Genomic DNA, 24361 nt, shown 5'->3' on the forward strand with positions numbered 1-24361 from the left:
ACTGATTTCATCTCACTTTCATAGCAACTCTGTGAGGGAGGAAGGACAGAGATAATTCTCCCTGTTTACCAAAGAAGCAGTTAAGTGACTTTCTGGACAAAATTTATGGTTGGCAGAGACAAGAGCAAAGCTCAGGTCTTCTGACAACTCTGTGCTGCCTTTCTATAGAGAGGGAATGCACACTGGGGCAACATGCCCTCTGTCAGTCTCAACATAAAAACACTAGATTTTAGTTTAGGCAACTGGGTGTTACTTCTGCTCTGCCCCCAGTTAGCTCCATGGACTTTAGGCAAATCACTTGTCCTCCTGGGGGTGGGGTAGGGGGAGGAAGAGTTTCTTTCATCTATAAAATGGGAATAATTTTTAATCAACCTTGCCTATACAACAAGTTGTTTTAAGAACTGAATACAATAATGAGTAGGAAAATGCTCTGTAAATCACAGCACACCGTGTAAAGAATGATGAGTAACTTCTATTATTACACAGAAAGTACCTGCATTGTTTAAACTGGACATCCCCCTCTCCACACAAATGGACTTAATTTCTATTTATCATGAAGCAAAGGGTAGAGGAAGATTTAAAAAAAAGGGGAGGGGGGCTTTCAGGACTTCACTACATTAAAAGAAGTAGGGGTGTGTGTGTGTGTGTGTTTTAATGCTCTCTGAAGTGTAGCTTCTTGCCCAGAGTAGGCAGCATTGGAGGCTGCAAAACTGAATGGCAGATATGTGCCAACCTAGGAATATCATGCCATCAACAACATGGAGTTGTGGCCAGTGTCCCAGGAAGACATTCCCTAAGGTTTTCCTCAGCCTGAGAAAGCAGAAGAGAGCCCTAAGAACCACATTCCTCACTACTTTACAGATACCAGCACCGTGAAAAGAAGTCAGGGAAGTTAAAAGGCAGCCTTCATGGCCATATCTCATAGAGAGAAAAGCCTCAGGGAACAGGGTGAGGGAGAGTAGATGGAGGGCCTGGAATCCAGTGACAAACACTGTACTCCACTCTGAAGACTAGATGATTCACTCTGGGATGTCAAGAGAGAACAGTGATGATGCAGATGTAACTCTGGGCTTTCGGGTAATTACCTGTTCCACTTTGATGTCATAATCTCCAAGGACTTTTTTACCCCGGAAGCACTTGGCCCTGGAAAAGGAAAACAAAAACAAAACCAAAACCAAAATCAAACCAAACAAAAAACACGCAGATTAGTTTTGTACAAGTGTTTGAGATCAGAAATTTACTATCATAAAGAAGAAGACTACAGCAGGCAAACCCCAGAATGAGAGTCAAGAGAACTGGGATAGGGTTGGACCCTAATTCAACCTAGATCATCATGAGAGATCCTCAAGCAAACCACTTCCTCTCTTTTACGCTCAGTTTACCCATCCATAAAATAATCCAACGCACTTTTTCACTCCCAGGTTTTGGGATTTTATAGTATCCTTTGTCTTGGGCTACAAAAGAAGTTTAGAAGTTAATGTGATTCCTGGTAAAGACCAGGTCAGTACCACACATCTCTATACTTTCCTTATCTTCCCCCATCATTCTGATTTTCTAGTTGGGTTCTACCCTTGGAATTTTAGTTGTCAAAGAAACTGTTATCATTTTACCTCTTCATACCTATACTTCCAAAAAGGATTTGAGGCAATTAATAATTTAAAAGGCAAATATAACCAACAAAGTAAGGATTAAAGGACAATCAGTGAATGACAGAGCAGAAAAGAAATTTTAAAAGGTAGGAGGCTGAGAAAAGTTACTATAATTGAACACAAAACCTATTCTGTATTTCTGAATTTCAGTCAAGAAAACTAGTCAGGCTTAATTATACAGTACTTACTATCTTCCTATCTTGTCACGGATCTAAAGGAACCTCACATTAATGCATCAGGGACTTCAGAGCACCTTGTAAGTAGTCTGTGTTTATGTTTACATTGATATCCATTTCTACTTTGCCCTTAATCTCCCCCTCTCCACCCACCAAAAGATTTTCTTACCCATCCACTTAGGCTAATTCTCCACATGTATAAAAGGCCTTTCTACACTATACCTGTTAGTGAGGTTGGTCTTTCCCAGTGCTTGAAATTTCAAATTAGCATATTTCACTGGAGGTTTCTAAAAGTCCCTCTCCAAAATAAAGGGATAAACTAACATTTATTGGGCATAATGTTCTAGGAATTGTGTGCAAGTTGCTTTCAAGAACATCTCATTTAATCCTAATAACAATTTATGATATAGGGAGAAAGTTCTTCATTTTTGAGATGAGGAAACCAAGACTCAGAAGGGAAAAATAGTGTATTCAAGGTCACATGGCAAGTTAGTGACAGAGCCAGTATTCACACCCAAGTCTGAGTCCAGTGCTCCTGGGGCTGTATAGTCATCTCCCTCTGCTGATTCATTCCCTTCATCTTCACTCCCACCATTACAAAAACTGACTTGTCACATGTGCTGCATTGCATGTTTTTTTCCCCATTTTCCTTCTTCCGCTCAAAAGGGACTTGATGTTGTGAGCACTAGTTCTACTACAAATACTTCCTACCCTGGTTCCTGTGAACTACCCAGGACAAGGCCAAGCTATTTCCTTTCCTCTCTGCTGGAACAGTCCGTTCTAGGAAGTTGTCATTTGTCCTATCCAAGTCCCTGGCCACCCTCAAATTGTTCCTCAGAGGCAGTCAGCCATCCTGGAGCTGGATCACTGAAGCCTATCACCCAACCTTTGCCCCAATAACTCACTAAGCTTCATCAGCTTGCTTCCAGGACCCTGTTCAACATTTATAGCTCAGCAACCATCTCCAGCAAGGGGCCTGTACCTTATCCTGTCCCTTTGGCTACTATTCTAACTTATTTACGGACTTAAATGATAATCTACACATGGCACTATCACTGCTCTGTAGATCTTAGACTCCGTAGGCCTTTGTTCAGGACTAGAAAAAGGAGAAATGGAGTAAATGACCCTGGAGGTTCCTTTCTTGTATTGACAAGGTGTGTCTACCTTATTACCTGCAATTGTCTTCCTGATGCTTCCTCCTATCTTCCTGTCTCAAAATAGCTCCTGTTCTGTGAGGTAAGTCTCAGAGACATTAATAATAACCTCTCATTCTGTATGATACCTTGCACTTTCAAAGCACATTCCTTGCCTTATTTGTTCCTTACAACTTAGTGAAGCAGCCAAGGCAGATAACACTGTTCATTGGACTGATGGAGAAATTGAAACCCAGAGCAGTGAAATAATATGCCCAAACCACAGAAAAGTTCATAGGAGCTAAGCTTAGAACTAAGAGTTTACATCTAGGTGCTTATGTGTTGCCAAGTATTTTAATTCACTCACTTATTTTGTGAGTTTACAATACTGATATTGAAGTATATTTATAGATTCTGGCTGGGTTTATCTGCCACTTCCTGCACCTGCCCATTGACAAAGTTGGCTAATGATACTGTTTTCATGCCTTCTCCCCGCCCCCACCTCTCCAATGACCTTAATGCCTTTTCCTTAAGGTAATTTGTCCTGTTGAAAATCTTAGTCTGTGTTTCCTGACTCCAGGTCACTGACCTCTGTTGGCTGAGCACAATCTTTTGGAAAAGGACCTAAGATGGCAGACAGATGGGGCACAGAGCCTTCTTCTGGACAATGAGCACATTTTCCTAGCTCTAGCCCTTGGAAATTTAGGTTCCAGGTATTTTCATGAAAAATTTTGTGACTTATAAGCAAGTGACAGAAGTACCTCCTCATACTAAGAGAGCACTGTTAGGAGCACGTGTTAGAATCCAGGGGAGTTGTGAATCACAGGGCTCTGAAATTATAGTCTGGGTGGGAATCCTAGATGTACCCTTTCCTGGCTCTGTGATCTTAGGCAAGGGGCTTAAATTAAAAAAAAAAAAAAAAAGTATGTCATATGGTGAAATCAATCAATCTACCTTCAAAAGTACATAAAAGAATAAGATAAAAAATAAGTTTCTCCTTTCTCATTTCTTTTTCATCACACATAATCCCCACAATCAGTTGCAAGCATATTCTTCCAGTGTGGGGAAAATGTCTGCACACATATATGCTTCAAACATAGATGTAGCATCATGCTATGTAAACTCTTCTTTTTTGAACCTTGATTTTTATTGCACTCAAAAATACATCTTAGTGATATGCTTCCAGCACATACTGATGGACTTCTTTCTTTTTAATAGTTGCATGAAATTCCATTTGAAGATCATACAGTAATTTCACCAATATATATTGGTGAGCATTTAGATTTCCAGTTTGGGGGTTGTTTTTGCCATTATAAACAGTGCTATAATGGCTAATAGTTAAGAATATATCCATAGCAGGGGATCCTGGGTGGCACAGTCAGTTAAGCATCTGACTCTTGGTTTCAGCTCAGGGCATGATTTTGGGGTCCTGAGATCGAGCCCTACACTGGGCTCCACGCTGAATGTAGAGTCTGCTTTCTCTCTCCCTCTGCCCCTCCCTCTCTTCTCTAAAACAAATAAATAAATCTTAAAAAAATATATATCCAGGGGCATCTGAGTGGCTCAGTTGGTTAAGCATCTGCCTTCCGCTCAGGTGATGAGGTCCTGGGATGGAGCCCCACATCGGGCCCCTGCTCAGTGGGGATCTTTCTTCTCCCTCTCCCTCTGCTGTTCCCCCTGCTTGTGCTCTCTCTCTCTTTCAAATAAATAAATAAAATTTTTAAATATATATATATCCATAGAATATATATATCCACAGAATATATATATATCTCTCTCCATAGAAAAAAAGAATACATCCATAGGATAAACAACTTATTTTTTCCAACTGTACTGAGATATAATTGACAAATAAAATTGTATATATTTAAAGTGTGCATCATGATGACTTAATATACCTATACTTTGTGAAATGGGATTACCACACTCAGGTTAATTAACACATCTATCACCTTGCATAGTTACCATTTTATGTGTGTGTGGTGAGAACACGCAAGATCTACTCTCTTAGAAAATTTCAAGTATACAATACAGTATTATTAACTATAGTCACCATGTTGTACATTAGAAGGATAAACAATTTATTGCAGAATTGCTGGTGCAAGGAACAGACACAGTTGCAGTTTTTACTGATATTGCCACACTGCCCACCCCCCATAAGGAAAATATACCACTCTTCTCAGTGTTTGAAAGTTTGGGAAAGTTATTTCACCTCCCTTAGTTCCCTTCTCCTTCCTCTAACCCCCACAGTTCCTTGCATAAACTGGGCACAGAGAAGAACTTTCTGACTGGCGGTCTTGTCAAATCAGCCCAAATTCACCTCCTTTGCTCAATCCTAAACAGAACCCAAGATGTACATCCTTGAAGCACAGACTAAAAATATCTATGGTGCCTGTGTTGTCAATTTCCCCCTATTGTAACATTTTCTTAATAAGCCTAGCAGCTGAGGATCTATGTGAGTTTAATGGCTTGCAGCTTCCTTGATGGGCCAGGCAATGAACCATCTCACTTTATTGCTAAAATGAGTAGAGGCTTCTAGATTTAACTCTTCTTACTCAAGGCAATGAATACGCTCACCAATTCCTATCCAACCAGGGCTTGTGAGGCTGAGGAGCATGATTTCAGACACTTCTCTGCTAAGGCTGCCTCAAAACTTGGCCCAACTTAGGCAAGCCCAACTTAAATTCTCCCTGTTTTATGCATGGGATAATGGAGAAAGGTCTAGAAATAGGAGCCAGTGGAGTTGGGTTCAGGCATAGTTCTACCACTTTTTAACTGTGTAACTTTGGGCAAGTAATTGCCTCTCTGAGCCTTAGTTTCCTCATGTATAAAATAGGGTTAATAATAATTGTAATACTAATAGCAAGCATTCATTATGTACTAGCCACTATTCTAAGTATTTTATGTATTTTACCTCATTTATTAATACCTTACTCACAGGTTGTTGTGAAGACTTAATGAAGCCAGATGAGACTAACTGACATGAAAGTGTTCCGGAAACTCTGAAATGCTATGCAAATATGAAGTACTATTAGCAAAATGCAATAGTACTTGTGTGTGTGGTGAGAACTGGGAGAACTGAGAACCCACTGGCACTGGTCTGGATACTTATCTTTAACATGGTGCTTAGCTTCTGGCACTCACTGTCTCACTGGCCTTGTTCCTTCAGTCAAGCATCTCTAGGTATCAACATGGCCTCTTCCTCTTTTAAACTTTCATCTCATTTATTGTCTGCTCATGATATTTGGCTCATAGCATCATCATCTGATACCAACTTTCAAACTCAGTTGTCCAATAATCTGGGACACCACTCTCCCACTCTCAGCCTCAGACAACTGGATTAGGTAATAATCCATAAGGACCATCCACATGTGATCCCTGGATTTTCCAGAACATTTTAGATTTTAAATAACAATTTGTCCTGTTGTCAGGCTATATGAACTGAGCTAAGGCCTATACAAACATAATCATTGTATCTATAAATTTCCAACTCCTTCACTGAGCTATGAACTTACCTAGATTCACAATCAGGGCTTGCTTATTGACTGGAGATGTTAGATGGTTTTGGCTGGACAAATGTAGAAAACCAGAAGAGGCCACCTTCAGGACTGAGCAGACTGAGGCTGTTTCTGCAGGCCCAGCCTCCTCTCTTCTCACATGTGCACATCTAAGGATGTCATGCGAAAATCTGTTCTCAATCTCCATCCACACTGGAACTAAAGGACCTAAAAACAGTCTATAGTGTAAATCCTCCCTAGGTGCCTGAGGTTTGTATAAGAATCAAAACCTCAAGCTAGAATATGAAAGCACTAACAAGCATTCTTAGAGCTCTGGAACCAGTCTAGCACCTAGTAAATGCCTGGCACTGGTCTGGATACTTATCTTTAACACGGTGCTTAGCTCTGGCACTCACTGTCTCACTGGCCTTGTTCTTTCAGTCAAGCATCTCTAGGTATCAAGAAGTTAGAAAGTAAGCTAGAAATACTAGAGGATTCCTACTTCCCACCCTATGGTAAAATTAGGCCTGCTGGTCTTGGAGAGAGTTTGTGAGGGCCTGCCGCCACCCACTGGCAAGATGTGTACTGCAGCCATGTTGTGGCCCCAGCTCACTACTTAGCCAGCTGAACAGCCACCAACCCTACTGGCCCAGGAATATCCCTCCAGGTGCTTATTTGCTGCTTTGGCAAACGATGCCTGAAAATTCACTGTTTCTCCTAGAAAGTGTGTGTCCATACACCCCAAGCTGGATACTTAGCTTTTTGCTATCTCTAGAAAGAAAGGCTATGGTTTGTCAGTAAATTCAGCAACAATTTACTGAGTATCCAATGGTAAGTGCTGGGACTGTAAAAACGCATTAGTAGTTGCCAAGTAGAGAAAGCACAGTCTAGAAAAGGAGAATGATATCCATTACCAATATGGGTTATTGCTAAGGTCCCTTGCAACTCTTAAGATTTATAACTAGTATTCACATTCCCACCTTTCAATCTTTCTTTAAAAAATATTTAAAGCACACAACTAAAACAACAAGTTTCACGTAGCTCAGAAACATATACGGTGGGAAGTAAGTTCCCTCTACCTTCAAGAAGCTCACAGGTTAGTGGGGAACAGAAGCATGAATAAAATGTATATGTGTAAATATGGGCATAAGCTGTAGCAGGAGTACAAAAAAGGCACTTTAGGAGCTCAAAGGAGGGAGTTCTCTTTGCCTGTAGAAGTCTGGGACGGCTCCAGAGAGGGAACTAAGTCTTACAGAATGAGTAGGAAATTGCCACATGAGAAGAAGGAGCAGAACTGAATGGCTGAGTGTAAAGGCACAGAGGCTACCTGAGCACAGAACACTGCAGGGAAGGACCCTGTAGGCTGAGCAGTGGGAGCTGCAGTTCCTAAGAAAGGAAGAACTAGCAAAGGGTTCAGATGTCAGGCTGAATAGTTGGGACTTCATGGCTAGCTTCCAAAAGATTTTTAAACACTTTTTATTATGAAAAAACTACCCTCAATAGTTATCAACATTTTGCCAATCTTTCTCATCTATCACTATCACTGTTGTTGAGACTATTGTCTGAGCGTTTTAAAACAAATCCCAAATATTATGTCATTTCTTCTATAAAATTTTAAGTACTATCTCTAACTGGTGTTGATTTATTTTTTTAATGTAACAAAATATATATAACAAAATTTGCTATTTTAACCATTTTTAAGTCTAAAATTCAGTACATTCACAATGTTGTACAATCACCATCACTACTTCCAAAACATTTTCATCCTCCCAAATAGAAACTCTGTAGCCATTATGCAATAAGCGCCCATACCTACCCATGCTCCCAGTCCCTGGTAACCTCTAATCAACTTTCCATCTACGAATTTGCCTATCTTAGGGTAATGACTTATTAATAATTAATTATTTAATAATTAATAATTTTTAACATCTTTACTGAGGCTATCTTCAAATTTTCCCAACTGTCTCCAAAATGTCATAAAAAATATTAAGCAGGGAGGTGACATGACCAGTTGTGCCTAAAATCTGAGAGACCACCTTACCTGGAATGTGGGGAAGACTGGAGGGAGCAAACCAGGGCTTGAGATCATTTGGGAAGCCGGTGCAGTAACCAGATTTCAGGACTTGGTTTTACTGGTACATAACAAACTGATAGCTACTGCACAGCACTCATCTGGCAACTCAATTGATCATTTGATTGATTAGGCCTCAGAACTTTGTAGCTGGCTGGAAAATGGCAGTTATTTAAAAAGATGTTTGAAAAAGATATTAACAAAGAGGATTTAATGAAGTCATAGAAAGTGGATAGGACTCTTACTAAAGATGTTCTGGAACAGAGATATAAATGAGACCTAAAATAGTCAGGTAGAGCCTTAACATTGGTGAAGGGGTTCTTAATTTAAATTTGGACTTGTTTTCTAATTCATGAACCATAAAACTTTCTTTCAGTATGTGGAGAAATGTCTGTTATGGATAATTGGTTTAGGAATAAGAAGCAAACAACAGGAATAAGTGAACACTTTTCTGGATAAAGAGTTCTGTGGCTACTCCTTGATATCATGAATTCAGTGATTAAGTTCTTCAATCAAATGCTCTGCAACTAAGGCACTTCTTAGATAGAAAGCAAGCTGCATGGTATCTTAGTTAACATTGATAAAAATGATCTGGAAGAGAGTACAAGGGGAAACTGCCAAGTCTGCAGATGGCATTCAGCTCTTCCAGGGATTAAAATGCCAAGCTGATTAGGGGTAAACCGAAAGAAGATGTGGATGTGGGCAGAAAAGTGGCAGAGGAGTTTTAATGTGACTAAGTGTAAGAAAACACATTCAGGGGAAATGATTTTATCATAGGATCATCCAGTAAAGAAACCTGAAATGACAGGGAAAAAAAAAAAAAAACACATCAGTTCTGTACGATGTCACAGACAAAACACAAAAAGATCGAGAGTGAAAGGTTAAAAAATGTTGGGTATCATCAGAAAGTTTATTGGAAATCCAACATAAAGGCTTTCTTACACTCTGACCTATTCTTGTACAAGTCATAGGACTTTCATATTTCTGACCGAGCATATTAGGTCCACTTACCTAAAAACAAATGACATAATGAAAGTAGAAATGGCCCAGGGAAAAATGGAACAAAATGTAAAGGCTCTGATTTATTTCATTTGAAATAATGTCTTCTTCAGTCTGTAAAGGTAAAGATCCAAAGGGGACAGACGCGTATGAGGGAGGGAAAGAGAACACTGACTACATATGTCATTCATCCCAAATAACCTATTAATCTCATGATATTTCATGCCTTATAGGGAAGTCATCTCAATGTTACTGGTTTTATAGTAAAATGAGGCTCAGATAAACTAAGTGACTTGCTTAAAGGTAGCAGTTAATAGGTGGCAGAGCTAGTAAAATTAAATTTCAGGGCTTCTGATGATCAAATTTAGAGATGTTTACTTCCTCAGATGGGGACTGTGCTCTATTCATTTTTACATTCCCAATACCTGTCGTACTATTTGACACATAGTAGATGCTCAGGAAATGTTTATGGAGTTAATGAACTGAATATAGCTAGACATTTGGAGGTTAATATCGGAGAATTCAGCCAAGCTCATTGTGAAGGAGTCCTGGGCTTATAGGTTTCTGAGGATACCTACATAGTCCATTTCTCTGGAGTTTATGTTACTCCCTCAAGTTATCTGTGGAAAGACTTCAACAGCCTTAGGTGGCAGATGAGACCCTTTAAGAAAAACAGTAATCTCAAAGCTCTGAAAATGACTAATTCTGAGTAAACACCCCAGTTGTGACTTGAGTTGGGAACACCAAATCACTTTTTCTGAGCAGATCTGAGATTTTCTGAAGATCTCTATTTTGGAGAATAATTAAATGATGCATTATAACCAGATAACAAGATTATCAAGTACAGAAGAAAAAAAAAGGAATCCTGTAACTCAGAAGATTACATGCATTTGTCTGTAATTATAGCAGAGCTACAGAACAGAATGCTTTGGAGTCATGGGACAGATTCTCTTTCCATGACTGGCTTATAAAATTAAATCAGGCTGATTTGATTTTGGAGCAAAATGGGTCAGTCATAACTTCATAAAGTTTGCTTTAGAGAAACATCAAGCAAATATAATTTTTAAAAGATACGGATTTATTTTATGCTAGATAAACATGGTTCCTAGCATTGACAAATCTCTAGGTTTAACTCCAGCGTAGGGTCACAAATCATACCCACAATCACCACTACCATCAAAGCTGCACATTTCCATCCATTTTTAGCAGACTAGATACAGAGGAATGTTCTTTGTAATCTGGCCCCACCCTTCTATTTCTAATTTATCTCCTATTATTTCACTCCTGCAAGATAGCTGCAAAGTTTTTGTATGATTTAGAAAAAGACATTCCTTGGTGGCGCCTGGGTGGCTCAGTCGTTGAGCGCCTGCCTTCAGCTCAGGTCATGATCCCAGGGTCCTGGGATCGAGCCCCGCATCGGGCTCCCTGCTCCGTGGGAGGCCTGCTTCTCCCTCTGCTGCTCCCCTTGCTTGTGTTCCCTCTCTCCCTGCCTCTCTCTCTGTCAAATAAATAAATAAAATCTTTAAAAAAAAAAAAAAAGAAAAAGACACTCCTTCCTCCAAGTGGATACACTCCTGTACGAGGGTACTTGACAAAAAAGAATATGGGGCTGAGTTTCATCCCCCACTAGTTTCGTCATTCAAGTGCCCTGTATGCTGAAAAACCTGCACAAGCATATGTAGGAGCACTGTCCTACCACCATTCAGACACTGAATGGTACTACTACATCAATCTACCATTAAGACACTGTTTCCCAACTACCTCTCATCAAACTACTGCCTCTGTGCTTTGGCCTGCTCAGAAATCACCCCTTTTAGGGCGCCTGGGTGGCTCAGTCAGCTGAGTGACTCTTGGTTTCTGCTCAGGGCCCGTGGTCTCAGGGTTGTGAGATCGAGCTGTGTTGGGCTCTGCACTTAGCTCAGAGTCTGCTTGGGATTCTCTCCCACCCCCACTGCTCCTCCCCTCACTTGTGCTCTCTCTTTCTGAAATAAATAAATAGAATCTTTAAAAAAAAAAAAGAAATCACCCCTTTCTCACAATAGCCAAGATATGGAAACAACCTAAATGTCCACTGATGGGCAAATGGATAAAGGAAATGTGATGTATACATATAATGGAATATTATTCAGCCTTTTAAAAGGTAATCCTGCCCCTTGCAACATGGATGAACCTGGAAGACATTATACTAAGTAAAATAAGCCAGACACAGGTAAATACTGCATGATCTCACTTACATGTGGAATATAAAATAGTCAAACTCGGAAGCAGAGAGTAGAATGGTGGCTGCCAAGGGCTTGGGAGGTAGTGAAGGACCCCAAAGTTTCAGTTAGGTAAGATGAATGAGTTTTGGAGATCTAATGTACATTATGGTAACAATACTGTATTATATACTTGAAACCTGCTGAGAGTTCATTTTTAAGATTTTATTTATTTATTTGAGAGCGTAAGCGAGTGAGAGAGAGAGGACAAGCGGGGGGGGGCGGGGAGGGGCAGAGGGAGAGGGGGAAGCAGACTCCCCAGTGAGCAGGGAGCCACACTCGGGGCTCAATACCAGGACCCCGGAATCATGACCTGAGCCAAAGGCAGATGCTTAACCAACTGAGCCACCCAGGCACCCAAAATCTGCTGAGAGTTCTTAACACACACACACACACACACAAGGTAATCTCAAAGGATTTTTATGCATCTATTGAGATCAGAATGTTTTTCTCATTACATTTGCTGCTGTGGTGAATTGCACTGATAGATATTCAAATGCATATGAACTTTGAATTCCTGGAATGAACCCCATTGAGTCATGCATGATCCTTTTTATATATCATTGGATCCAATTCGCTAAAATGCTGTTAAGTATTGTTGCATCTATGTTTATTGGGGAATTTGGTTTGTGGCTTTGGTTTGGTGTCAGAGTAATAATGATGGCTTCACAGAATGAGTTGTGGAGTAAGAGTATTTGTGGAACTTGTATTATCTCTACCATAAATGTTTAGGAGAATTCATCTGTGAAGTCTATTCCTACTTTTTTCCAGCCCTTGGATCCAGGAATAAGTCTTACTTTATTATATAATGTCCTTTTTGATACCTAATTGGATTCTATTAATTAATCTGTTACAAAGAATGATTGCATCTAAATTTGTAAGTGGAATGAGACAAATCATTTTCTCTTTGCTCTTAGCCAAATTATTGCTAAGTTTATTTTAGCCTCAGCCAAATTGGATGGACAGTCTCCTATTTTCTTTTTTGGTACAAATTTTATGAATTATCTTTGCATGTATCCTAAAACTTATTAAAGACCACTTGAAGATTAATGTTAAAAAAAAAAGAAAGAAATCACCTCTCCTCATTCTCCAAAGTCCAAAACAAGTTCTGCTTCCCTATGAAATTCTCCCTGTCTTCCTCTCCTATGGTGGTTTTTCTTTCCTCTGAAAGCTTAGTCTGAAACCCATTCACTCGTCACATTAGAAAGACACAGCTTTGTACAATTCACTGATTATTCATTTATATATGCCTTTTCCTACTGTATCAGAGCCTTCTGAGGGTGCACACTGTCTTATATTTCCTCCCTACTCCCCAACCACTTACTCTCACGCTCACCTCTACCTTAAACAAAGCATACTTGGGATAGTTAATTTTATCTGTCAACTTGGCAGGGCCCCAGGTGTCCAGATATTTGGCTAAACATTATTCTGGATGTGTCTGTGAAGGTGTTTCCGGATGACATTAACATTTGAGTCAGAACTGAGTAAAGTAAATTGCCCTCCCCAATGTAAGTATACCTAATCTGATCTACTGAAGGCCTGAATAGAAAAAAAGGTGGTGGGGACGCCTGGGTGGCTCAGTCGGTTAGGCGTCTGCCTTCGGCTCAGGTCACGATCCCAGGGTTCTGGGATCGAGCCCCACATCGGGCTCCCTGCTCAGCAGAGATCCTGCTTTTCCCTCTTCCTCTGCCTGCTGCTCCCCCTGCTTGTGCTCTTTTTCTCTCTCTGTCAAATAAATAAATAAAATCTTAAAAAAAAAAAAGAAGAAGAAGAAGAAGAAGACGAAAAAAAGATGGAGTAAAGAAGAAGTCTCTGTCTCTGCCTGTCTTTGAGGTAGGGCATCAGTCTTCTTTCTGCCTTTGGACTCAGACTGAAACTTACACCACCAGCTTTCTTGGTGCTTAGGCCTTCAGACTTGGACTGGAACTGTATCATTGCCTCTCCATGGTATCGAGTTTGCTGACAAATCTTGGGACTTCTCAGTCTCCGTAACTGTGTGAGTGAACTCTTTATAATAAATCTCTCTCCCTTTATCTATCTACCTACCTACCTACCTATCTCTCTCTATACTCTCACTCTACTGATCTACAGATAAATATACATACAAATAATATATAGAAATATATATTATTATCTATGTATTTACTATTTATGTTATCTATATGTAGATATAGATATATAGATACAGATATCTATCTCCTCAGGCTGCTGAGGCAAAATTCCATAGACTGGGTGCTTAAACAATAGACATTTTTGCTGGGAAGTCTAGATCAAGGCAGCGGCCTATTCAGTAAGACCCTCTTCCTGGCTTGGAGAGACCCACCTTCTAACTGTCTTCTCATAGCTGTGTTCTCATATGGTAGAGAGAGAGGACTCTCTGTTTTCTTCTTCGTTTTTTAGAAAGATTTTATTTATTAGAGAGAGAGCAAGAGCAGGGGGAGGGGGAGGGGCAGGAGAAGGGGGAAGGAAGAGGAGAGGAGGGAGAGGGAGGGGCAGAGGGAGGAGCAGAGGGAGAGGGAGAAGCAGACTCCCTGCTGAGCCGGGAGCTCACACCAGGCTCCATCCCAGGACCTGGGATCTTGCCATGAGCGAAAGGCAGATGCTTAACTGTCTGAGCCACCCAGGCGTCCCTGTTTTCTTCTTATAAAGACATTAATCCTATCATGGGGGCTTCACCTTCATGACCTCATCCAAACCTAACTATCTCCCAGAGGCCCCACCTCCAAATACCATCACACTGGGAGTTAGAACTTCAGCATATGAATTTGGCAGGGGGTGGATGGGTGGGGGAGATGGGACACACACACATTCAGTCCCATAATAAAATCCTTAATAAAGACCTGTTGCTTGATTCCTGGCAGAGGACACCCACCCATCTGAAACTTGAGGGAATGAGGAACCACAATACATAAAATAGTATAAGAATACACAGTACTATATGTTCATCAATGTCAAAAGCAAATAGCCATTTACACCTTTCAGCTGGAGTATATATACTCCCTGAATCACAAAGAAAGAGTACCTTTCCCACTGTGTTACAAAGAAACAAGTTATTTATGCCAACTCAGAAATTTTGCATTTCAATCAGTTGCCAAGTGGTATGGCTCAGTGGAAAGAACATGGATTTTAGAGCCAGATTAACCTGGGTATAAGTCTCAAATCCTCAATTTACTACCTGAACTTGGGCTCTTTATTTCTCTGTATCTTTATCTACAGGATAAAGATAATACCTATTTCTAAAATTTGTTAGATTTAAATGACCCTGCCTTTAATGTATTTCTCAAACATGCTAAATTTACCATCTCTTTTGGGGTTTTGCACTTGCTGCAGGATATATCCTTCCCCTAGACCTTTGCACATTCTGCTGCTTCTTACTATCTGAATCTCATCCTCAGTTATGTTTTTCCAGACTACCTGAGCTAAGGTAATCTCCTCCCTCCCAGTCATTCTGTTCATATTATCTTCAAAGACATTATCTTTATTTAAAAATTTCCTTGAGGGGTGCCTGGGTGGCTCAGTCGGTTGAGTGTCCAATGTTTGGTTTTGGGTCAGGTCGTGATCTCATGGGTTGTGGGATGGAGCCCTGATTTGGACTCTGTGCTCAGTGGGGAGCCTGCTTGAGGATTCGCTCCCTCTGCCCCTCCCCTGACTCTCTCTCTAATAAATAAATAAATCTTTTAAAAAAAAATTTCCTTGACTGTTTGTTTATTATCTATCTCCCCAGTCAAAATGTAAGTTACATGACAACAGTGACCTTGCTGCCATGGTATCAATCCCATGCCCAGCTCTATTATAATACCTGGTACATGTTAGGTGCCAGATAATATTTGTTGAATGAATATAAGTATGTAAAGTATCTAGCACAGCACCCATTCACACACTATAGGTACTTTTCTTCCCCCTTTCTATGTAAAAATCACTGGGTTAAACAATGTGCTTGTGTGAGTCCTTTGAAATGGAGAGCATTTCAACAAAATGGATTCTTTGAATGTTGATCAGGCATTTATAATTATAGACAGAAATATGGTCATTTACTCCAATGTTTGATGAGACCATCCTCTGTCTTAATGATCTATTTTAGGTACAAATCAACATACTAGTTACTAAAGTGTTTATAAGACTTTACTCTCATATGAGACTTTAATAACATAATAACTCAGCCTTCCAAGAAAGAAAATTTTGTTTAGAGGCCTTTTATTTATGAGGAAACAGAGGCCCAGAAAGGGGAAATACTTGACTAACTCAAGGTCATACACTTAGTTAGAGGTAGACTGCATTCCCTTTCCATTCCACCATGCTGCTTCCTTAGAGCAAGAAAGGCAACTCTCCCCAAAAGCAAGGAATATTGGAATTGAACAGAGATCCCTAGGTGACATTATAAGATGTGGAAACTGAGTACTTGGGTTCCATTCAGAGTGCTTGTAAAATCAAGTGTGATAAAGAATATAAACAGCTATGCATTACAGAAGCATAAGTTTTACTTATTTTTATCACATTACTAATACATTGATTCTGTTGGTGATACTGCGTTACAGTTCATACAGCAAATTGCTGGAAAGAAATAAGAAAAGAGCTTCTCTTCATTCTGTTATCATTAGCAAAGGAGGTTTGACCCTCATTTCCTGGTCCAAGTGAAAACTGCCATGGCTGGTATTATCAGCTTACTCACCACAGTGGCTCAGTAGAAACATCCTTGTACCTCAAGGCAACAATACTTTGGATTTCCAAATCCAAACCCAGGTGGCACATTCCATTCTACAATTTTCCAACTGGCACCAATTCAGGGGGAAATATTACTCACCAGAATAGGCATTAACAATTGAATTTTGGCAGGATGGGAGAAAAACTGGCACTGTCCTGGAAGAGAGATGCCATAGGTTTCCAGATGCACCCAAGTTTAGCAACATGGAACCACACATATTCTGAATGGAAAAATGGACCTTAAATTGTATCCCTTCATTTTTATAGGGAAAGAAACTGAGGTTTAAAGAGGAAAAATGGCCCAAGGTCATGTGGTGGGAACCCCATGCAAGACAGCTATGCTCACTACTATATCACTAGTGTACACAAGAACCCTGTGGGAATGGTCATCTCTTTTCAATCCTATGTTCTTCTTGTTATACCAAGTTTTGCCCAGAATGGATCTGGATAGAAGCTCATGCCTTGATATAGCAGTGCAAAGATATATATGGTGCTGGTCTGGCTCTCTTCTCCTCAATGAATTTGTCCATCCTTTCAGCCACCTCTCATGATCCATCGAAATGCTCCTTACATTTAACAAGCCCAAAAGAATAGTTTTAAAAATCAACTCAAACTGATTGAAAACCTAGTTCATTTTTACTTAGCATTGGATACATTCCTTTGAAAAGGAGTTTATTATTCAGTGCTATTATAATGAAATATATTCTATAAACCCTTAAAAATATTCCATCATTCATTCAACAAAGATTTATTAGATTAGATACCTACTATTTGTCCAACAATATGCAAAGCACTGGGTGGGGGGTAGGGAGAGGAAAGCCTATAGACCTCACCCAGCTCTGGCACAAAGAATAAAAATTAATGTTAACAGCAGTAGAGTAGATTATTTACCACAGAGTCCAAGCACCAGAATTATATTAACTAGAGTAAAATTAGTAATAGCTAATATTTATTAAGTACTTAGTAAGCACTAGTTACTGTGCTGACTTTACATACCTTATTGAATAAATCCTCATATCAATCATATAAGGTAGATAATATCTACCTTATACCAATCTAACAGATAACTAAGGCACAGACGGATTAATTTGTTCAAGTCATACAACTACTGAGTGGTGGATTCCGGGTTTATGACCATGATTCCAGAGCAGATCTTATTAACCATTTCACATGACTTCTAAAATATGAAATTATTCAAAAAGAATTTTAAAGAGTAGTCACTTTGAAAATCTCACAATTTACTAATGATTTTCTAAGATAGTCACTTTTTAAAAAAAGACTACTTATTTGTGAGAGAGGGAGCGCACAAGCTGAGGGGAGGGGCAGAGGGAAAGGGAGAAGCAGTGAGTGGGAAATTGCTGAGTGGGAAATTGATGTGGGGTGCAACATGGGGCTCAACACGGGGCTCCATGTGGGGGTCGATCCAGGACCCTCGGATCATGACCTGAGCTGAAGGCAGACACTTAACCAACTGAGCTACCCAGGTGCCCCTAAGATATTCCCTTTTCGCATCCTTTTAAAACTTGTACTTTTGACTAAATAAAATTTTGTAATAAAAACAACTGAGCATAAGAATTTCTATTATTATTTTAACATGGCTTTCTAGCAAGTATGACTTTGGTAATAAAAATATAGCTTTAAAAATAGATACTTATACAAAATAGTAAGACAACCAACACCTTTATTTTTATTTATTTGTTTATTTTTAAAAGATTTATTTATTTGTCAGAGAGAATGAGAGAGTGAGAGAGAGAGCACACAAGCAGAGGGAGTGGCAGGCAGAGGGAGCAGCAGGCTCCTCACTAAGCAAGGAGTCTGATGCGGGGCTTGATCCGAGGACCCTGGGACCACGACCTGAGCCGAAGGCAAACACTAAATGACTGAGCCACCTAGGCGCCCCAACAATCAACACCTTTAGATACTATTTGATAACTTTCTCACTAATAATCAACCATTATAAATATTAATTCTCTTCTTTTTTTCCAAAGCAGATTTCAAGAGAAAAATCTTTTCTTCATCAGGCTTCTACATTTCTACTTCTAGAAATTAAAGTTTTCAGTTTCTTTTTAGTTATGACATATATATTTTTAAAAATCCTTTATTTCTTTCATCACACCTTACATGATAAAACATCTCTTTAAAATTCCTTGTGCTCATTGGAGATCTGTTATTTGATAGATATAGATATTCAATTTTACAATATAAAATTGTTCTGAAGCTTGGTTGTACAACAATGTGAATATACTTAACACTCCTGAACACTACACTTAAAAATGGTTAAGATAGTAAATTTTATGTTATGTTATTTTATGATAATTAAAAATAAATATTCCTTGGGGCGCCTGGGTGGCTCAGTCATTAAGCGTCTGCCTTCGGCTCAGGTCATGATCCCAGGGTCCTGGGATCGAGCCCCGCATCAGGCTCCCTGCTCCGCGGGAAGCCTGCTTCTCCCTCTCCCACTCCCCCGCTTGTGTTCCTGCTCTCGCTGTCTCTTTCTGTCAAATAAATAAATAAAATCTTTTAAAAAATAAAAAATAAAAAATAAATTCCTTGTGCTCTTTTAGAGTCAAGATACTTAATCTTCAAAGATATTTTTAATTTAGAACAGATAAAGTCCTCAACATTCTATATGATTTTCTGTTTGTGCTATAGTACAGAGAAAGGAGTGATAAATTCCGATTATAGGGTGAATGGGAGAAATTTTGTGTAGTTTAAAAGTTCATCTGAATTACAGTTTCTTTATATGTAAATGTGACAATTTAATCACATGGTTTTTAAAGGAATTTTTGGGTTCTGACAGCACAGGAGTTAAACAATTAGGATTTCAATGTGTGATGCAGAAAGGGCATTTCAAGTAGAGAAATGGCTTAAACAAAAGTATTGCAGCATGAAAGTGTAATTCCCCAAATCTGCTAAGTGGTGGTGCAGTTATTGTATAATATAGGATATGCATATGTCAGAGAGGAAGTGACAGGGCATAGGGATAAGCTGAAAGGAAGGATGGAGCCAGTTCCTTGCTTCCTGGTTTGCCAATGACCAGGAGAGGGGCCTTTGAAGACCTGTGAATCTGGTAATTTGGAATTTGGGGAATGAGGAAACAGACACCTTGACAGTACTGTCTTGAAGGGAGATTTCTGCTTGAACGTTGTTTATTTCCCAGATTCCAGCTTCTGTACTTTGGGGATTTTCCTAAGATAAAGCTGAAATCCTGAGGCCAAGTGTAGTTTTCCCCTTTGTGTCAACAATTCTCGTATGTGACTATGTTCGCTTGAATGACTTAAAGACTCAATAGTCTGTCTATCATTCATGTGTAGGAAGCTTAAAACTAGGCCAACAAATCCCACTTCCCACCCCAATGTAAGGATGGACTCTACAATGTTCATAACAAGGGGCCTCAGAAAAATTACTGTTTTTCAGGGGTTTTGTTTTTGCTTGCATTTTCAGTCAGTTGATTTTTAAACTGAGCCAAATCTTGGAGTTTGCTATTTGGTTTTGGCTCTGCCCACATAAAACTAGTCTGTTCCTTTCTTGTACATGTCTGCCTTGTCGGGAACAGTGAACAGGCCTTTTTGAGACTTCACCTCTTCAAGTTACACTGCCACTATTCTCTCAAACAGCATCAGCCTGAAACCTCCTCTTTGAAAATGCTCCAGTTTATAAGGGCATGAAGACTAGAACATAATGAAATCTTCTGGATTGGTCAGAGCAAATCTGAGTTAAGCAACATATATTGGAAGTTAGACAAATCTGAGATTTTATTCAATGTTGTTTTCTCTTGGCAAACTACGACTTAGAGAAAAAATGATTTTGGAAAAATGCAAGTCTGTGTATTTCTTTAAAGTTATACATTTTAATCAGGCGCAGTGGTATCTCTAAATTTCTGCCATCACTTTATATCATGCCTTACTATGAGAAAAAAAAACTTAACTAATTAGAATTAGTTATACACATAACTATACACTTTTCTAAAAGCTATACACATTTCTCCAAATTTAAGTTCATTATTTGCCTAAATGAAGAAAGATTTCAAGCACACAGAAATATTTAAAGAATGCTATAACAAATATCTGTTTATCCCACTACCAAGCTTTGTCAGTCTTAACATTTTTCTACATTTTCCTCAGATTTTTGAAAAAAAAAGAAATACAAGATTTGCTGTTGAAATTTCTTGCACCCTCCTCCTCAGTTTCATTCCCCTACCTTTCTTCCCCAGGGATAACTATTCTGAGTTCATGTTTATTATTTCCATATACAGATTTATATAGTTTTACTACATGTGTGTATTGATAAATTATATGTAGTACTCTTTTGCCTGTTTGGGGGCTTTATATAAGTGGTGTTATTCTCTATCTACCTGCTTATAAGCTGCCTTTTTCCACTCAGTGTTGTAATTTTTATGTGTATTCATGGTAATACATAAAACCCTGGTTCATTTATTTTCATTGTTTGAATATATCAAATTTATTTTAATTTTTCTCCCAATGATGGACACCTAGGTTATTCTGAATGTTTGCTATTACAAAGTATGCAGAATTAATCTTTCTTGTATGGGGTCCCTGGTGCAAGTCTTTTCCCTTTAATAGTCTGGCAACTGCACATTTTATTTCTATTATGTGGTTACCCTTAACTCTTCTTTTAATATGCATACTTTTAAAGTATAAATTTAATCAGTAGCTCTACTATCCCCCCAAATTTTAGTGTGCTTTAAGACTGATCACTCTTTTCTCTTTACTCCCCTGCCATGTCACTTATTACTACTGCCCAATATTTCAATTTCACTTTGTTTTCATACTCCCTAAATTAGTCATTATTTTTGTTGTTATTCCATACAGTCAAGTTTTTCTGTTGTTTTGTTTTCAGATTTACTCATATGTTTACCAATTTCTCTGCTCACTATTGCTTTTTTCATGTTATTACTTCCTTTTGGATTAATTTTCTGCTTCCAGAAGAATATTCATTACTCCTTTCAGAAATGGTCTCTGAGATGTGAACTTGATGTCTTTATCTGTCTAAAATTATCTCCGTTTTGCCCTTATTCTCGAATTAAGGTTTAAGTAGGTGGAAAATTCTAGATCGAGTGGGTTTTTTACTCCCTCTCAGCTTTTGAGGACATCATTCCTTTGTTATTTTGTCATTGTTCTCAGTTTGTGATTTCTAGTAGGTTATCTCTTCTATCTTGGGATGCCCTCAAGATCTACTTTTTGTCTTTGCAGTTATGTAGTTTCACTAAACTATGTCTAGAAGTGGCTTTATTTTATCCTTTGGAATTCAAAGACCTAATTGAGATCTTTCATCAATTTTGGAAAAATAGCAACCATTACTTCTGAATATTGCCTCTTTCCATTTTCTCTATTCTCTCCTTCTAGAACTATTATTAAACATATATTGGATCTTCTCGTTCTATCTTCCGTGTCTCTTAACTCTGCTTTCATATTTTTCTTCTCTTTGTCTCTGTGAGGGGTATCATGGGTAATTTCTGCCTTAACTTCCAATTCACCATTTTTTTCTTCAGCAATATGTAATCTCCTGTTTAAGCAGTACATTATGTTTTTAATTTCAATGACTATGGTTATGTCTTTTTTATTTTTAGAAATTCTATTTGTCATATATGCCTTATATCATGTTTTAAATTGTTTTGTCCTAATTATTTTATTTTATTTTATTTTTTAAAAAGATTTTATTCATTTATTTGACAGAGAGAGAGCGAGCACAAGCAGGGGGAGCAGCAGGCAGAGGGAGAAGTAGCCCCTCCCCCAGCAGGGAGCCCAACTTGGGACTCAGTCCCAGAACCCCGGGATCATGACCTGAGCTGAAGGCATACACTCAACCAACTGAACCACCCAGGCACCCCCTTAATAATTTTAAATATATTAATTTTATAGATCTTTTTATCATCTTATGGTTTTAGATCTCATATCATCTTTTTAAAATTTTTTATTGTTATGTTAATCACCATATATTACATAATTAGTTTTTGATGTAGTGTTCCATGATTCATTGTTTGTGCACAACACCCAGTGCTCCATGCAGAACGTGACCTCTTTAATACCCATAACCAGGCCAACCCATCCTCCCACCCTCCCCTCCAGAACCCTCAGTTTGTTTTTCAGAGTTCATCATCTCTAATGGTTCGTCTCCCCCTCAGATTCCTCCCCCTTCATTGTTCCCCTCCTGCTATCTTCTTCTTCTTTTTTTTCTCTTAACATCTATTGCATTATTTGTTTCAGAGGTGCAGATCTGTGATTCAACAGTCTTGCATAATTCACAGCGCTCACCATAGCACATAGCCTCCCCAATGTCTATCACCCAGTCACCCCATCCCTCCCACCCCCCACCACTCCTGCAACCCTCAGTTTGTTTCCTGAGATTAAGAATTCCTCATATCAGTGAGGTCATATGATACATGTCTTTCTCTGATTGACTTATATCGCTCAGCATAACACCCTCCAGTTCCATCCACGTCGTTGCAAATGGTAAGATCTCATTCCTTTTGATGGCTGCATAATATTCCATTGTATATATATACCACTTCTTCTTTATCCATTCATCTGTTGATGGACATCTTGGCTCTTTCCACAGTTTGGCTATTGTGGACATTGCTGCTATAAACATCAGGGTGCACATACCCCTTCGGATCCCTACTTTTGTATCTTTGGGGTAAATACCCAGTAGTGCAATTGCTGGGTCATATGGTAGCTCTATTTTCAACTTTTTGAGGAACCTCCATACTGTTTTGCAGAGTGGTTGCACCAGCTTGCATTCCCACCAACAGTGTAGGAGGGTTCCCCTTTCTCCGCATCCCTGCCAACACCTGTCATTTCCTGACTTGTTAATTTTAGCCATTCTGACTGGTGGTATCTCATTGAGGTTTTGATTTGGATTTCCCTGATGCCGAGTGATGTTGAGCACTTTTTCATATGTCTGTTGGCCATTTGGATGTCTTCTTTGGAAAACTGTCTGTTCATGTCTTCTGCCCATTTCTTGATTGGATTCTTTGTTCTTTGGGTGTTGAGTTTGATAAGTTCTTTATAGCTTTTAGATACTAGCCCTTTATCTGATATGTCATTTGCAAATATCTTCTCCCATTCTGTCGGTTGTCTTCTGGTTTTGTTGACTGTTTCCTTTGCTTTGCAAAAGCTTTTTATCTTGATGAAGTCCCAATAGTTCATTTTTGCCCTTGCTTACCTTGCCTTTGGCGATGTTTCTAGGAAGAAGTTGCTGCAGCTGCAGTCGAAGAGGTTGCTGCCTGTGTTCTCCTTTAGGATTTTGATGGACTCCTGTCTCACATTGAGGTTTTTCAACCATTTTGAGTCTATTTTTGTGTGTGATGTAAGGAAATGGTCCAGTTTCATTCTTCTGCATGTGGCTGTCCAATTTTGCCAACACCATTTGTTGAAGAGACTGTCTTTTTTCCACTGGAAATTCTTTCCTGCTTTGTTGAAGATTAGTTGACCACAGAGTTGAGGGTCCATTTCTGGGCTCTCTATTCTGTTCCATTGATCTATGTGTCTGTTTTTGTGCCAGTACCATACTGTCTTGATGATGACAGCTTTGTAATAGAGCTTGAAGTCCGGAATTGTGATGCCGCCGGCTTTGCTTTTCTTTTTCAACATTCCTCTGGCTATGCGGGGTCTTTTCTGGTTCCATACAAATTTTAGGATTATTTGTTCCATTTCTTTGAAAAAAGTGGATGGTATTTTGATGGGGATTGCATTGAATGTGTAGATTGCTCTAGGTAGCATTGACATCTTCACAGTATTTGTTCTTCCAATCCATGAGCATGGAACGTTTTTCCATTTCTTTGTGTCTTCCTCAATTTCTTTCATGAGTATTTTATAGTTTTCTGAGTACAGATCCTTTGCCTCTTTGTTAGATTT

At 39.1% G+C, this 24361-nt stretch overlaps 1 protein-coding gene across 1 annotated transcript in view; it reads right to left on the reverse strand.

Annotated features, from left to right (window-relative positions):
- SYN2 (synapsin II) overlaps window positions 1–24361 on the reverse strand; it is a 198629-nt gene that overhangs the window by 47062 nt on the left and 127206 nt on the right. The window contains exon 3 of the mRNA XM_044916385.1: window positions 1086–1143. Within this exon, the coding sequence (XP_044772320.1) occupies window positions 1086–1143 (58 nt within the window). The remainder of the gene's footprint in view (window positions 1–1085; window positions 1144–24361) is intronic.

This window comes from Neomonachus schauinslandi, chromosome 1, assembly GCF_002201575.2.
Source record: "Neomonachus schauinslandi chromosome 1, ASM220157v2, whole genome shotgun sequence".
Taxonomy (NCBI): Eukaryota; Metazoa; Chordata; class Mammalia; order Carnivora; family Phocidae; genus Neomonachus; species Neomonachus schauinslandi.